The sequence below is a fragment of the Camellia sinensis genome, chromosome 1 (genome assembly GCF_055761805.1).
Source record: "Camellia sinensis isolate YWXY chromosome 1, ASM5576180v1, whole genome shotgun sequence".
NCBI classification, from domain to species: domain Eukaryota; kingdom Viridiplantae; phylum Streptophyta; class Magnoliopsida; order Ericales; family Theaceae; genus Camellia; species Camellia sinensis.
In genome coordinates, this window is record NC_138961.1 from 16,526,724 (window position 1) to 16,542,767 (window position 16,044).

Sequence of the window (16,044 nt, forward strand, 5' to 3'; positions counted from 1 at the left end):
CCCATACCCACATAGTCACATAAGCATGTTATCAATTAAGCACATAGCATATGATACTACATCTAAGTCTCTATCAAGCGAGACAAACCCATTGTGATACTAATCACTTCCCACGTACCCAAAGTATTCGAACCCGGTACGCTCTGATACCAAGTTGTAACGCCCTCAAAATAACAACATTAAACCCATCTGTTAAGACATGCATTTACATATAAACTAACCATATTCCTTTATTCCTTAGAGTTCCATTACATAAGTATTACATGTTCACCTCATAACAAAATGCCCTACGGGCTTACAGCTTTCCAAGTTAACACTTGGTTACAACAAAGAGTACTAACTCGTTTACACATAAAGCCCTTGGCTTGAAGTTACATGTAATACATCAAAAGTAAAACAACAAAACATGTCCGCCTCTAGCCTCCCAAGCTATGTCCTTGGAGGTGGCATGCTTCCTGCACCTGAAAATGATATTCCCATATAGGGTGAGCCACGGCCCAGTAGAAATACACTAAACCAACCATGGACAATGACTAAAATATTAGCAATTGATAGATGGTCAACACTGATACAATCACATAAATCACATATTTATGTCTTACAACTTATGAGTCTAAGTTACCTTTCATTTTCCCTTTTCAACAGATAAGCATGCTAGCTCTATCATCATTTCCACAGATATGTATAAAAACTATATCTCACATTCAGATAAGCATAAAAGCTATATCCACATTCTCAACAGATATGTATAACAACAATATCCCACATTCACAGATAAGCATATAAGCTGTATCCACACTTCACAAAGATAAGCGTATGAGCTCTATCTTCACTTCTCTAGACAAGCATATGAGCTGTGTCTACGGAGTTCATCCCCTATCTCCTCCCAATACCTATCCGGTTTAGAGGTACATCCCCTATCTTCCCCTAAACCGCGGAGTACATCCCCTATCTCCTCCTCTACACATAACTTAAATAAATACATTGGTTCTATATACAATCACCCAATACATACAATTAATGTATTCTATCAACCGTCAAGTTCCATGACACATTTCATTGATTAGTTTCAGTTTACCTAATCATCAAGCATTGTCTACAACAATCACGACTATCCTCCACCGATAGCCCAAAGCAGTTATTTCTAAACAGAAAATAAATGCACAATGGATATTCAATCAACATTTCATTCCTTCATTCCTCTCAATTAATTATCCCAATTAATTAAACAATGTAATTAGGTCAATTCCCATAATTAACATTTCAACCCTTAGGTCCCATTTTCATCAATGATTCAACATTAATTCCATTTCTCTATGCCAAACATGCATCTAGGTTTATTATGAATAAAACCCCAACTTTTGTAAAATTACACAAAAGCCCCAAACTTTCACAAAATTACCAAACCAAGCCCAACATCTCAAAATACCAAAATTTAAAGACAAAACCCATAGAGAGGAGTAGGATATCCCTACCTCAAATTCGGAGCCCCAAAGGAGAAGATGACAAAACCCAACGTGCTCCAAAACTCGAAATTTTCAGATTAAAATGAAGCCCTCGACGATCAACAACTTTTTTGTAAAGGCCAAAGGTGAGCAAATCACTCCTACTAGATCAAAACCTAGAGAGAAGGTAGAGTCTAGAGTGAGAGGCTCAACAATGGTGTTTTTGGAAAAGTAGGAGAGAGAAGAGAAAGTGAAAAAGTGATTTGAAAAGTCACAATTTCGGGACTTAAACCCAGGTCTCCGCTCGAGCGTAAAACACCCCGCTCGAGCGGCCACTCACAGACTTCCGCTCGAGCGTCCAAACTTTCGCTCGAGCGCCGGATGCACTCTCCCAGCACTTTTACTGAACCAGGTCTCCGCTCGAGCTCCCAACTCCCCGCTCGAGCGGCACTCACACAACCCCGCTCGAGCGGCCAATCCCACGCTCGAGCGTACAACACTGCACAGGAAATACTGGATGGGTGTATTCCCCGCTCGAGCGCCAACACCTCCGCTCGAGCGTACAGGCCAAAATCTGGGCAACTAGTTTTGGTTTCTAAACTCAACTAACCTGAAACAAATCCGCCCAACACATCCTATAACTCAAATACGAAGTAAAAAGGATGCAAACAAGATAATAACCAACTACCAACATCCACGGACACATGTCCGGATTACTGTACAATAAGGGTAAACCCGGGATCGCTATAATATGGAGGTAAGCTTCGATTGTTGGCAGCCTGATCACCTAACGGTGGTAACATCGAGATGAATGGAGTATGTGAAACTGAGAACTGAAATAATAGTACGCTGGATGTTAAGAAAAATATGGGCAGGAAGATGCTTGCAGCCGGAGAATCATGGTCGATGTTGTTTCCCGATTTGCTAGACCTGCCATGAACACCAGATGGTGATACCATTCACACCGAAACAGACGAGCAAAATGATGAGTTGAGCAAGGCTAGGGAGAATTAATGATTTGGAAAAGGAAGTGAAAACAAAGTCGGCACGAGTATGTGAATTGGAATGTCGGGTCGAATCGATGGTGAAGATCCTTGGGGCATAGGCTGCAAATTTGTTTATAGGGTTTGACAACGTTATCGTTGGAAATGATGCTGAAATTGCACGTCTTAACAACTTGGTAAAACAACTAAATGATACAATATCCAAATTAGAGGACAATCTGGACGATCGTGAGGTGAATGAGGTGACGCAATCCGTTGCGAATGATGGATCCAATCATTGAACACCTTCTAACAGTTGGTCTGGGAAAATGGATGGGTTAGGCAACGACACGAGTGAGGAAATTACAGAGCAGTCCTCATCACCTACAGCCTGAGTGAAAACCGTCCCGAAGCTTGCGGTGGAGTTTGTTGCAGATGTGGATAAAGTTGAAGATTTGACTGTGGACAACGCGGATTAGTTTGTAAGTGGTCATCCGGTCACAGTTCATGGTTGTGTTGGTTTTAGTGACGTAGGAACTGATTGTGAAGGGAAGATAGCCGGTCCAAGGCCTAGTCCTGAAATCACGTCACTAGTTAGACGCGTGAAGAACAAGTCAAGACGGGAATTTAGACTGTCTGACTACGAGTACCCCGGTGTAGTGGGTTGAAGAAAACAAAGTAGTAGAGTGATGGTGCGCAAATCATCAGAGCCTGGGGTGATTTACACTATTGACGATGTTGATGTAGAGTGCAAAACATTGAATGGTTTTGGTTTGAGAAAAAGGCATGCTGTCTGGAACATGTTGAAGGATGATGAGCTGAGACTATTGGAGAAAATGTACAGCTTGGATGGTGACGGGTGAGTGATTTTTTTGATTTGGTATAGTACTTGTCTGATATAAATTAAACAATGTTGGCATTTTTTTTGTTATTAAATTTGATCTGTGGGATTGCAGGGCAGTAATATGAGACGGTGGAGACAACGGAATACAAGTGCATTTCACGGATATCTAAGACTTGGTATAACAAAACTTGATATATGGGAATGTACACGCATTTTGTATCATTTTAAATGTTGTCGTAATATGATTGCATTGTGTGTAATATGGCTATTAATGTCTGAAGATTAATTTTGCTATGTGGGTGCGTTGTGTAGAAAACACTAAATGATGTAAGAAGGGTGTGCATGGGTTACCTACATTGGTGTTTATTTATATCGGTAATTTACATTACTAAATTATGTGAATATTCGCACGTCAACTAGGAGTTCGTCTTAGGTATCCTATGCACAATATGAAACCCTAAAAAAAACCCCTATGCATTTGCAATATCTAATAATTGTGTAGACTTATGTTAGCACAGCAAAGCATTGTGTGCATACACGTCAACATTATGATGATAATGTATTAGCTTCTCATCTACTGGTAATATTTGCTACGTATTACTAGTTCAAGGAAATACTTATGGCTGACATATGGTATAGGTAATCGATGCGTACGTCGCTATCTTGATGGAAGTGTAGTGAAGGGTTGTTGGAAGAATAAAATATGGGGACACGGCATATGTTTACAGTAGTGTGTATTCGGAATGTAATTTTCATGTTGTACATTACTATCATATATGAAACTAGGTTTTGACCACATTGTGAATCAAGTGGCGATATTGACGTATACCATATGTAGCGATCCTAATTTTCTTAAGTCATTATTTATTATTATTATGATTATTATTATCTTATTTTATTTTTGGCTTTATTAATTGTGTGGTCACATGAGAATTTAATGTGATATTTAATGAATTTAATGTGGTAATTAATTAATTTAATGTGTTATTTAATTATATATAATAAATCTAAATATTTAAATATTTATATTTGTTATATCAAAACAAGAGGTGTTATAAATATATATATATATATATATATTTAATCTTATATATTATAATTATGTTGTATTATATAATATAATACTATATAATAGTGAATTAGGTTAGAATATGGATTAGGTAATCAAAGAAAAGAAAAAGAGAGAGTTGTGTGCTGTGCAGTGGGCGGCGAAGAGAGAAAGAGAGAGAGAGAGAGAGAGAGAGAGAGAGAGAGAGAGAGAGATATTAATCAAAAAGAAAATAAGAGTGCAACAGAGAGAGACGCCGAGAGAGAAAGAGGAGAGGAGGGAAAAAAATTAGGGTTTTATTTTGATGGCTTCATTAATTGTTCAAGTGATTCTTTGACTTTCGAAAAATAATTGTGAGTACAAAACCCACTTCCCTTGATTTATGTTTAATTCATTGTTTTTATTTATTTATTTATTTTTATTTATTTGTTGTAGTTTGATTTTTTTGTTTTTTACATAAAGATGATAGATTGATTTTAATTATTTTAATTAGTTTTGTATGTAAGGTTTAGGATTTTTAGATGATTGATTGATCTTAATTATTTTGATTAGTTGTGTAGTTAAGGTTTAGGGTTTTTAGATGATTGATTGATTTTAATTATTTTGATTAGTTGTGTATGCAAGGCTTAGGGTTTTTATATGGATTTATTTTATGGTTGTAATCACACTCATGGATATATGAAATTAAAAAAAATTAGGAACCCATAGATAAATTCCTTACTCTCCACCATAACTCCATGGATTGTTGTTTTATTTGAGTGATGGTAAGAAAGAGTGTATAAAAAAAAAAAGTGTGAGGATTATGAGATTTATTTGAATGCCTTAGGCTTGGCATTGTTATGTTGTTCTCATGAGTGAGATGTTTTGTATATGTATATTGTTGCCTCGTTCTCATGAGTAGACGAGTGCTTTGATTTACGCACGTACGTATATGCTAACTATCCGGGGAGTGTGGGTCAAACTCAGGACAATATCTCCGTGCAAATTTGGCTTCGGAGCGGTGCTAGGTATACGGGAGACACATGGGATATATGTGTAGGCCGGAAGTGGAGGCTGAAGTGATGGAATTAAGGTACAAAGAATTTAATTATGAGTTTATTAGTATAGTGTGAATTGTGTTGATTTGTATACCCTGAAAAAAATAGTAAATGACCTCGATAAATTATGAAATTTGAGCAGAGGCATATATACGTGATTCTAGACAACTTTTGTGTTTTAACTTTTTATTAAAAAGATCGATTAGAACTTATAATCGGATGATCTTAGATATTATAGTTTTGATTCATTTTAGCAATACAGATTTTAGAGGCTATTTTAACCTACGAAACGAGCTCATTTTTATTGGTTTCGCATAAATTCAAGTAAAACATTATTCTGAACACTTTTTGTGTCTTGAACTTTTCCAAAAAAATTCATCTTAGGACAATTTCTGTTCATTTTCAGTTTCAGATTTTTCGATTAAAATCCGTCTAGGTTCTTCTATCAAGTTTTTCTCTCAACCTGTTCAGTTTTTACTAAATTCGTTCACTTTGTCTTTTAAGAAATTTGATTCTGTACAACTTTTGTACTTTGAGTTTTGATCAATTCGAGTTATTTAAGCATGAAACGGTGCATTTTTATACTTTTTCAGCAAGTTACTTATGATTAAATTATACTAACTTTATTTTTTTGCAAGATGGTGGGTCTTACTAACTTTTTTATGCAAAGCTGACCCACCATATTTTTATTTTTATTTTGTTTATTTTATACTCAATTTATATTTGGTTGTGTACGGGCAAGAAACTAAATACCACCGTATCTCGAGAAACTACCTATTCATCTTGGTGCGGATGAAACTATTTGTCTTGTCCCGTAACAAGAATTAAATAATATATTTTTGTTTGTGTCTGGTGGACACATGGGAGTTAGATTTTGTACCCATACCAGTATACCTGTATACTGACCCGTTTTGCCTCTTGGCAACTCAGGTGCGTTCTGTTTGAGCGTAGTCGAGCTTCCTTTGCAGGATTAGTTAGGGCTACAGTGGTGACGTGGAATTACTGTAATTGTTAGACTTATCGTTTTGACTTCTTTTATTTTTCTTGAGCTTAGGGTTGTTAGTAGTTTATGTATTTATTATTTTTTTTATGACTTTAGTATTGGGATAATTTGGCATGAGTTGTAACCGTACATTTTTTTTAAAGTTATTTTGACTATTTATTGTTACTTTAATGTTGGAGATATTGGTTAGTTATGAAATTATGGTGGATGGTTTGGTTGGCGTTTAGTTTTTTTTGTTTCACCCCTAGGATTTGGATGATGGAATATTGATTGGGGTTTAGTCCTAATTTAATATTTAATTGTCCAAATTTTGGGGCGTGACACCATATGTGCAGGACATGATGAGGAACACGAGCTCACTGTTGAGGACCAAATACTTGAACGTTCACACGAAGGCCTCACAAGGGTGTAGATACACGATTTACCCGATATACCATGCGAACCATTGGACTGTCATGGTTCAAGATGCAAAAAGCGGTGAATGTAAACATTACAATTCCATGCAATCGAGACGTGGGATCCGAGACGAGCATTACAACGAGGCTCTAAAAGTGGTAAGGGCATCAGTTGTTTTAGGCAACTGGTGGTACTACCATGTTTGGTACACACTGTTGACGTTGTTTGCACATGCGTGTCAAATGGTAGTTTCATACTGTACGGGACTAACTTAACATTGAATTGAACAACAAAAACAATGCGTGGCCGACTACCATACCAATTTCGTGAAGCCAAGAGTTACAACGAAAGATGGTCAGACGGATCACTTTGATGGCACTCTTGTGCCAGTTGTGGATTGCCTGCAACAAGTGCCCAAGTCGTAAGTGCTGTTTGATTTATGTTTCAGTTTTTTCGACATAATATGTTGGTTAGTGTGATGTTGGGATGGTCATGTGTAAATGTAGGTCAGATTGTGTAATTGTTGTTTGTTTCATTATCTGACAGTACATTTACGGGATAGAAATCAACAGCACAATGGACGGGCTCACCCCATTGGTCTATGCGCCGCGGTAGTAAAAATGTTCTTGAATGACCCAGCAAGGGGAGTTTGTGCCAAGAAATCATAATATGTGGTTGTCAGAAGCATCAGCACACCTTACTCCTCCTCCGCACGTGCAATTGGCTGTTTGTTTTATTATTATCAGAGTACATAATTATTTTTTGCTTAGCAACGAATGAACGCTGCTGTCATATATGTGGTTGGTTATCTTCTTCTTCTTCTTCTTCTTCTTCTTCTTTTTTTTTTTTTTTTGGATACACTATTGGATTCCATAATGTTGGATTAATTAGTTTCACATTTTAAGTCGATTATTTCGATCTAAACAGTTATTTCAGTGTGCGAGTGCCATGATGTGTGTTGGAATGAATGAGTATTATTGGATATTGATGTTGTTTGGTGGAGTTTATGATACGTTGTTCGATTCCGAATTATTTGTTCAACAGTTTTTTTTTTTTTTTTGATAAGATATGAACACAGTGATTGTTTTATTTTGGTAATACACGTTGATATGTTTGGTTTCAAAATGTTTGGCTTAGTGATGTTGGTATGTGTTTGGGTTGTTTTGAAGGTGCATTGTAATTGTAAATGATGAACACAGCACGGGTTAGGTTGTGATATATGTAATTGTTAATGTGAACCTGTTAACATAGTGTTAATTCCACCACGTTATTATGAAATTGTTAACTATATTGCATTTTTATGAAATTGGTAAATAAGTCATTTGTTCGTTGAAAATTACATCCCAAACGGTTTGATATGAACAACTGTTAGTGTAAGCGGAATTGTTGGTATCATAACCTGGTTTGATCCATCATTATAAATATTGTTTTGTGTTAGTATGTGTTGTTATTGAAATATATTTCATCGAAATCAATTAAAGTAATGAGGTTAAATTAATGGGGTTTAGATATGATTTTGGCTAATGTAATGAAAGATAACATACATATATTGAAAAACACATATGGGTATCAATTATGTAGTGAATGGCACGGGGACAATGTGAACGAAAAGGATGTGCAATTGGACATCATGTTTCTCACAACACATTTATTAACATTGTAAAACACTCGATGTTTCACCAATGAAACGAACATTAAAAACAAAGTTGAAAATGATGCAATTGTTGTGACAAACCCAATTTCCGAGAAACAAATTAAACAACTAGTGAGGCACCTATATTGGCTCTTTACATGTCTTCCTATTGTGATTGCCCAATCTCCCGTATCACCCACACCGAATGCGCTGTGCTACTTCACCTCTGGATGGAATCCTCTTTCGTTTGGGCCTACCTTGTGGACGCTTTACTGTTGAGGGCGTAATCATGTAGTCAGCTGGTGTGAAAGGTGGTTTGTCCACAGTTGGAATAGGATATATCGTTCCGTTGTACGATGCTTTGAACGTGTCAATGTGGAATGCATAGTCTATCGATTCATGAATGTTTCTTCTGCTATTACGAAATGCGACGACGGCCTGGGAACATGGGAACTCGTTTATTTGCCACTGAAAACAAGAACACATCTACCTATCAACGTCCACCAATAGTGACGGATGGGAATGGACCTCATACACATTATCATTGGCCTGGCTAACACACCACGACCTATTTTCATTGTATGTCTTTGCTAGTTTTTTTTTTTTTTTTTTTTTTTTTTCCATTTTCCAACATATTACACCGGCCCATTTGTTGCATTTAACTCCGCATTTCGCCATCTGCTCCATGATTTGTCCCCTTACCATATCAACCAGTCTAGTAATAGGAAGATGACAAGCATCACTAACCCAATTGTTAAATGACTTGGCAGCGTTAGAACACATTTCACTACACCGTTGGCCCCTGCAAAATAACCAATATGAATGCAAATGAAGAACAGAAACGATGACAAACAAATAACTAATTAACACAAATCATTGGGTAGAGTGTAAACTACCTGAAATACTCGTTGGCCCAATGTTTGGGATACAAGTCTTTTATAAAATCCTTGATCACAACCAGGCTGCACCTCTTTAACACCTCAAATTTCTCATTGAAACAACTAACAGTGGGTACGTAAGCACATTCACGTAATTTGTGCATCAAGCCAATTTTGTGCGATGCGTTGACGTATTTCATTCGGTCTTGAAAATTCATTTGAAGATGAAACAAACAATATCCATGGTGTATAGATGGGAATATGTTTGGCATAGATTGCAACAGCCCAATGCGGTGGTCAGATATGAACGTCAATGTCTGAACATCGCCAACAACTTTCATATTCTAAAGAAACCATTCCCAGTTGGCTGAATTCTTGGAATCAACAATAGCAAATGCCAGAGGAAACAATCCCACAAACATAGCATGAAACCATATGGTATAATAAAAAATGGTATAATCAATTGGATAGTATGAAAATGGCATAATCAAAAATGATATTGCAATGTGTCATGTTTTATAACCATCTGTACAACGCATATGTGATAAACTATAATAAACCGGCAATAAGCATGTCAATATGTTTTACATTACCATTTGCAGTCAATTTCATGACATCCCATTTGTACGTGGGGAAATTCTGCGGACAAGTTGCATTGTAAACATATCGGACGGACCATTATGTGACTAGTTACATATGGGAAAAAAAATAAGAACACTTCGATACCTTGATTGTTGTCTTTAGCGGTAGCGGCAAGCAAATTACCCTTGAACCTGCCTTTGAGGAATGTTCTATCCAGGAAAAACAAAGGCCGACAATGATTGAACCCATCTATACAAGCATGAAACGATATGAAATACCAAACGAACCTCTCATTTTTTTGATCAAATTCAAGATTAATGTAACTATTTGGATTTTTTTCCATAACGGATTCATTATACCACCTAAGTTGGTGGAACGACATGGCATGATCCCCATAAACTTCAGCCCCCACTTTCTTGACACCCAACCATGCTACCCGGTAACTAATGTCCAATCCATAGCCATTTTTTAAATCAAACACCACATTTGTGGGGCGTATCAATGGCTGACCATGCACCCGATCTGAGACAACAGAAGACACCAACTCACACCTCGTATGCAAGTTCCTACAAGTCCATACTACTGCGCCACAAGTGTGCACACTATCAAACATCTTAACACATAACACCCCACTCGATGGTAGCATCCTCGCGTGAACTAACCAAGTACAACCCGTGGCCGTTGCAAACTTACACATTACAGTAATACGAACTGAATCATTTTTAACATACTTGAATTAGAATCCATGTTCCACTGAATACTTGCATAGAATTTTACGAAATTCATTGGCGCCCCCGTCGAAACATTGACCAACATGGGTAATCACATACACCCATTGAGCGGACAAAAATGTCTTCGATTTGTTAGGCCAATATGTTGGTAACAAATCCGTTCGGTCGTCCACACCAAAATTTAGACTACTAGGGGAATTCACACCATTCTCTACGCAGTCCACCACTCCAACATTGCCCCCCACTCTAACACTCCGTGCCTAAATTAGGACATCAATGTGATTTAGCTTGAACGAATTACTGTAGACACCCCATTTTTGACCGTCCTCAAGACTTGGACGTCACCATTTGAACGCTCGGTGATCATCCCTGTTCGTGTTTGTTCTGAGTTCCCGGAGGTCTCGACTACGCGCCTTGCCTCAGGATCTCTCGACTTGCTTGTTATGTGCTTGGTTTTGCACCAAGGACTTGTTTGTTTTTGTACCTGAGGGTAGAGAGTAGCTTGTTAGCTACCCTTGACCCCCACTGGCCTTGCCTTGAGGCCACCGGCCGTGTATTCTTGCTACCGGCCATTGGTGAAATATATCATTGGCCGGTCGGCACTTGGTGTGGTCGGCCGACAATCTGTTTGGCCGATGGCCTCTTTTGCTGGCCGATACCACCTTTTTGCCTTTTACAGGCATAATGCATGCCAGCTGTGCCAGCTGGAATGCACGGACCCTACCCCCCACGCACGGGTGTGGCTGTTTTGAACCTTTTGGCACCCTTTTGGTCCAAGCTTCCTAGAGAAGATTGCACCCTTTGCTCAAGCTTCTTGAGGAAGTTTGACCCTTTGCCATAGCTTCGTCAAGAAGCTTGCACCCTTAGCTTAGCTTCCCCTGGAAGCCTTGACCTTTTTTGAATAGCTTCCCTTGGAAGCTTAGTCTTTGCATTGTCTATATAAGAGACCCCTCTTCTCCTTTGATTGGGTTCAGCAAAACCAGAGCAAAATATATATATATATATATTCTGATACACACACCTTCTCTCTATATATCTCCCCCTCTCTCTTCATTTTGTGTGTGTTTAAGGGCCTAAAAGGTTGATTTGTTCTTATTTTTGCACTAAAACACACACCATTACACCATACTTCGTCTTGGGAGGTCTTGAGGGTTTGTTCTTGAAGTTTTGAGGTGGTTTTGATCATAAGGAAGAGGCTGAGCTTGCTATTCTTGAAGTGTTCTTCAAGGGTAACACTTTTTGCTTTGTTTTTCCCTATCTTGCACTAGTCTTTAACCTATCTTTCTTACTAATTTAGACTTTGTGTATAACTAAAAAAAGTTTTGTATTTGCATGCTTAAGATACTTCATTAAGGTTGTTTTGGTGTTGGGGATCGACCTCCCTCTCTAAGGCCTTGTTTGGCCCTTTTTGTGCTTCCATTGTTAAGCTTTGGTTACTTTGGTGTATTGGCCTTCTCACCACTGAAATCTAGTGGATTTTCAGTGGTGAAGAAGGTGGTTTGAAGTCTTGCATAGGGGAGGGACACCCATCTCCCCTTTGTCTCTCTTTTGTCCTTATTTTTGGCCTATAAGGGTAGCATATGTGCTTAGTTGGTTTTGGCCCCATTTCAAAGGTTTTTGGATATTATTTGGTCATATGTTACCTCTGTTTTTGGTCAAATTTATGGCCCTTTACATGCATATTGTACTTGCCTTGCATTCCCCCATTTTGCCTAGAAATGTGCCTTGCATTTAGGCATGATGCTTGCTTGTTCTAGCTTAACTTCATGAAGGTTTTAGCATTATTTTGCCATGCCCAAGGACTGTTGGGTGCTGATTTGACCATGTTTGCCACGTTTGGTGTAGTTTCTATGTGTTTTGGTTTGTGAGCCTTGAATGTGTAAGCCATAAGCATGTCTCATTTGGTCTATTTTCAGTAATTTAGAGTCATTTTCCATGTTATTTCAATCCATGTTTGATGCTTGTATACTTGGATTTGTTCTCCTTTCAATGCCTTAAAGAGGTGTAGTCTTATGCTCCATGTTTTGGCTTTGGTGTGTGCCTCTTTGCTTAAGTCATTTGGGATGCCATTTATGTGGGTTTTGGGGCTTATTCTACCATACCATATCTCTGATTTTATAGGTCTTGATATCCATGCTTACCTTTCTTTGGGTGCTCTTGAAAACTGTCTTCCATGCCTTAGCTTTAGGCCCTTTGGTTTGCATATTTGTTTTGCATGCTGGCACCTCCATAATGGGGATTTTTGGCCACTGTTTTGGGGTGGGCTGAGGCCTTCTCATTTCAGTATAAGCCCATCCTTGCACACTTTTCATGTTTGACATGTTGCATTGTATTGGTTGCATGCTTATATTACATCATGTTCGCATGTTTGCACGTTACTTAGCTAAATTGCATTATATAGTCTTGTTGTATGCTTGACATGTTCATATTGCATTAATGTAGCCTTGCATGAGTTGCATCACTTTGCATTGTATATGGCATACATGCATTGCATCGCTTAGTTTGGGGTGTCAAACCAAGCATGAGGGGAGAGGTGTGTTCGTACCCGAAGTGACGAAACACGTCTCAACCCTCGGTCGCCAATACCCTCGATCTCAACATGAAAGGGTGTTAGCACTCATTTGTTTGTTGCATGCATCTACATTAAGTTGCTAACTTGGCTTCTTAGGCCATCATGCATCGAATTGCGTAGTTGATGGCCCGAGGGTCGAGGGCCATGCTCCCTTGAGTTCATTGTCATGATAGGGAGTGTGGCCATGCTCACATTTGCTTGAAAATTCCATGCCATACACTACTTGCCCTCTGCTGATGTCAACTGTAGGATTCTGCAGGAAGCAATGGACGGCCGGCCACCTACAGTGCCGACCGATCATCAGTGGCTGGCCGGTGGTACAAAAGTTGGCCGATAATCCCATTACCATGGCCGGTGAACTTTAATTCTGGTCGGTGAAATCCCAGAGCACTCAGAGGATGATTCAAAAGGGGTCTGGAGACTTTCAGAATTTTCAGAGGAGCAAGGCAGTGAAAATAGAGGCAATAGTGCTATGGCAGCGAGTTTCCGGGCAAGACGAGTCAAGCATGCATCATTCACACATTCCGAGGCAGGGCTGCGGCCACCTTTCTTCTGCATTTAATTTGTTAATTAGTTAGGAATTCTGTAATAATTAATTTAGCGGTATTCATTTGGTTGTGTAATATTTGTTCAGACCCTCAGAGTGAGGGCATTTGTGTAATAAGTGTGCATGAGTGTGTGTATGTCTCCCAACCCCACGTCTTTCTTCCCTTTTATTTACTAGCTTTCGTTGGTTAGTCTAGGGCATGTTTCAATTAGCATACAATATGATAGCATGTTTGCATCCATTCATTCGTTTTGCTTGCACCGGGCTCGGCGCATCATTCTAACTGCATTTGTATTTCAAATCCAAATTGAATACGTGTTAGTTGTAGCATTTCACATGTCATTGTAGATTAGCCGAGCCTATCCTAGTTACATTTCGCATGTGTTGCATTAGCCATCTTAACATGAACTAGGATCACGCATATGATTACTAACTAGTTTCTGTTTTGGCTCGGAGTACTCGGTATGTTCTTATGCTTTAGCATCCTTACATGCATGTGAATGTTAACATAACAGCATGCTTACCATGTGGCTAGATGCTTATGTGATATAACTGCTTGAATGCCTGTGGGTGGAGGTTGAATTACCTAAATTGGAATAATGCATTAAAACTGTGAGTTTTAAGCCCACTAGATAGTGGCAAAACCATGTTTGCTAAGCCCACCTGAGGGTGGCAAAATCTGCATTTTAAACCTACTTGCGAGTAGCAAACCGCTTTAAAAAACAAACATGAAATGTTTTGTTCCAATTCAGGCGATCCAGTCTATACTTGTATGTTGTACACATCACATAGTAAATCTAGGCTAATAACCGGAATAAGAACGCATAATGTTTTCAAAACGAGATATCATGGTTAGTAGAGGCCGATCTTCGGATCGGGCGAGAGGGGGTGCTCATAGCTGACCTTCCCCAATCGTACCCAAGTTCCCGAGCTGAGGCAACTTTGGTGATGACGGACACGTGGCCTTTGGCACTGAGTTAGGGTTTCTTAAATTTTCCAAAATAAAATATTTAGGTGGCGACTCTGTATCTGGCAAAGCAGTCCATGTTTGGCACTTCTTTTCTAAAAATCTGTTTTCCAAAACGATTTGTCAGATTTGGACTCTTTGGTTCAGATTAAGAACCGTGACAATTTGAGAGTCCTGAACTGTAGTGAACCCAATATGAACAGAACGGGACTCATCCTCCCGGTGCGTTCGGGGACGTCTACAGTTTCTAGCGACTTTGCTGGGGAGTTTAGAGAACTTGACTCGAACTCATGATATCTTGTTTTGACTACACTATGTGTTTCTTTGCATTCCATGTGCATTGGTGCGCCTAGGACACCGTGTTTGCCATCTGCTATTCCTGAACGGTTTGCCGGAGGTTCGCTTTGTCAAAGCATGCCATAAGGCTGAGTGGTTATGGGCTCTGTCACGATGGGAACACAAACCCTGGTTTTACCGAGGCACCCTTTTGACCATTCGACCTAGTTCATGTTTGGAATCCATAGTGACCATTCCAAAGCTAGGACAGGTTGCTTACCCGATTGTAGGTTGTTTGAAACCGCTGCATGCGTAGTGAAACCCTAGCTCTTGACAAAATAGGACAGGGAAACCCTACCCCCAAAATAGAGGTGTTTTGGCTCTCACTTGCTTATTATGTGCTTTTGGGGTGTGTCCCTACAGGAATGCATGTAACAGTTTGCAAGTTTGGGTATCAGGCCTGCGGGCATCAGTATGTGGGAATCAGTTTTATCTGAGGGTATCAGTTTACAGGCGGACTTTTGGGCAGAATTTGGTAGAGAGCACAGTTATTCGGCCGCTCATATCTGTTTTGGTGAAATCAGGCTGAGATGCTGCATGTTTTCTCTTTTGCTAGGCAGTCTGGGAACCATGGCTTCAGAAGGCTCCAATATCCCCTGAGGTTCATCGGACTTGTGCTGATAGACTTTGTTAGGTCAGAGATTCAGTTCAAGGGCAAATCAGTGTTCCTTCGCCAGAGGCAGGGTAAAAGGGCCAGTCAGGCACAGATCACCAGTTCAGCAGTTACCAGATCAGTGACCCTTATCCACCCCACCAGTGAATAGTCAGGCTAAGGCCTCAGTTTTTATCACAGAGATAGATATATCAGTCAGTCAGCCGGAACAGCAGAACATGGCAGGGATGGAGGAAATGATGCATCAACTCCAAGAAAGTATGGAACTCATGCAACAAGACGCTACCCACTAGACGGAATTTGCCAAACAGCAGGCTGCGATCATGGCCCAGCAGGCTGAGCTAATCACCAGGCTGCAACAGCAAAACGGAGCATCTGCTTTGCATCAAGCTCCTCCTCCACCAGGAGCTCCAGCACCTGGAGAGACAC

The 16,044-nt window shown here is 39.4% G+C and overlaps 1 protein-coding gene across 1 annotated transcript; it reads right to left on the reverse strand.

Moving 5' to 3' along the window:
* Window positions 1-8,581: 8,581 nt before the first annotated feature.
* LOC145820585 (uncharacterized) lies at window positions 8,582-9,608 on the reverse strand. The gene is made up of 3 exons (XM_082916727.1): window positions 9,286-9,608; window positions 9,092-9,191; window positions 8,582-8,857 (listed from the first exon to the last, which is right to left on the reverse strand). Exons 1-3 carry the CDS (start codon window positions 9,606-9,608, stop codon window positions 8,582-8,584), a joined length of 699 nt encoding a protein of 232 aa, XP_082772853.1.
* Between the last annotated feature and the right edge of the window lie 6,436 nt (window positions 9,609-16,044).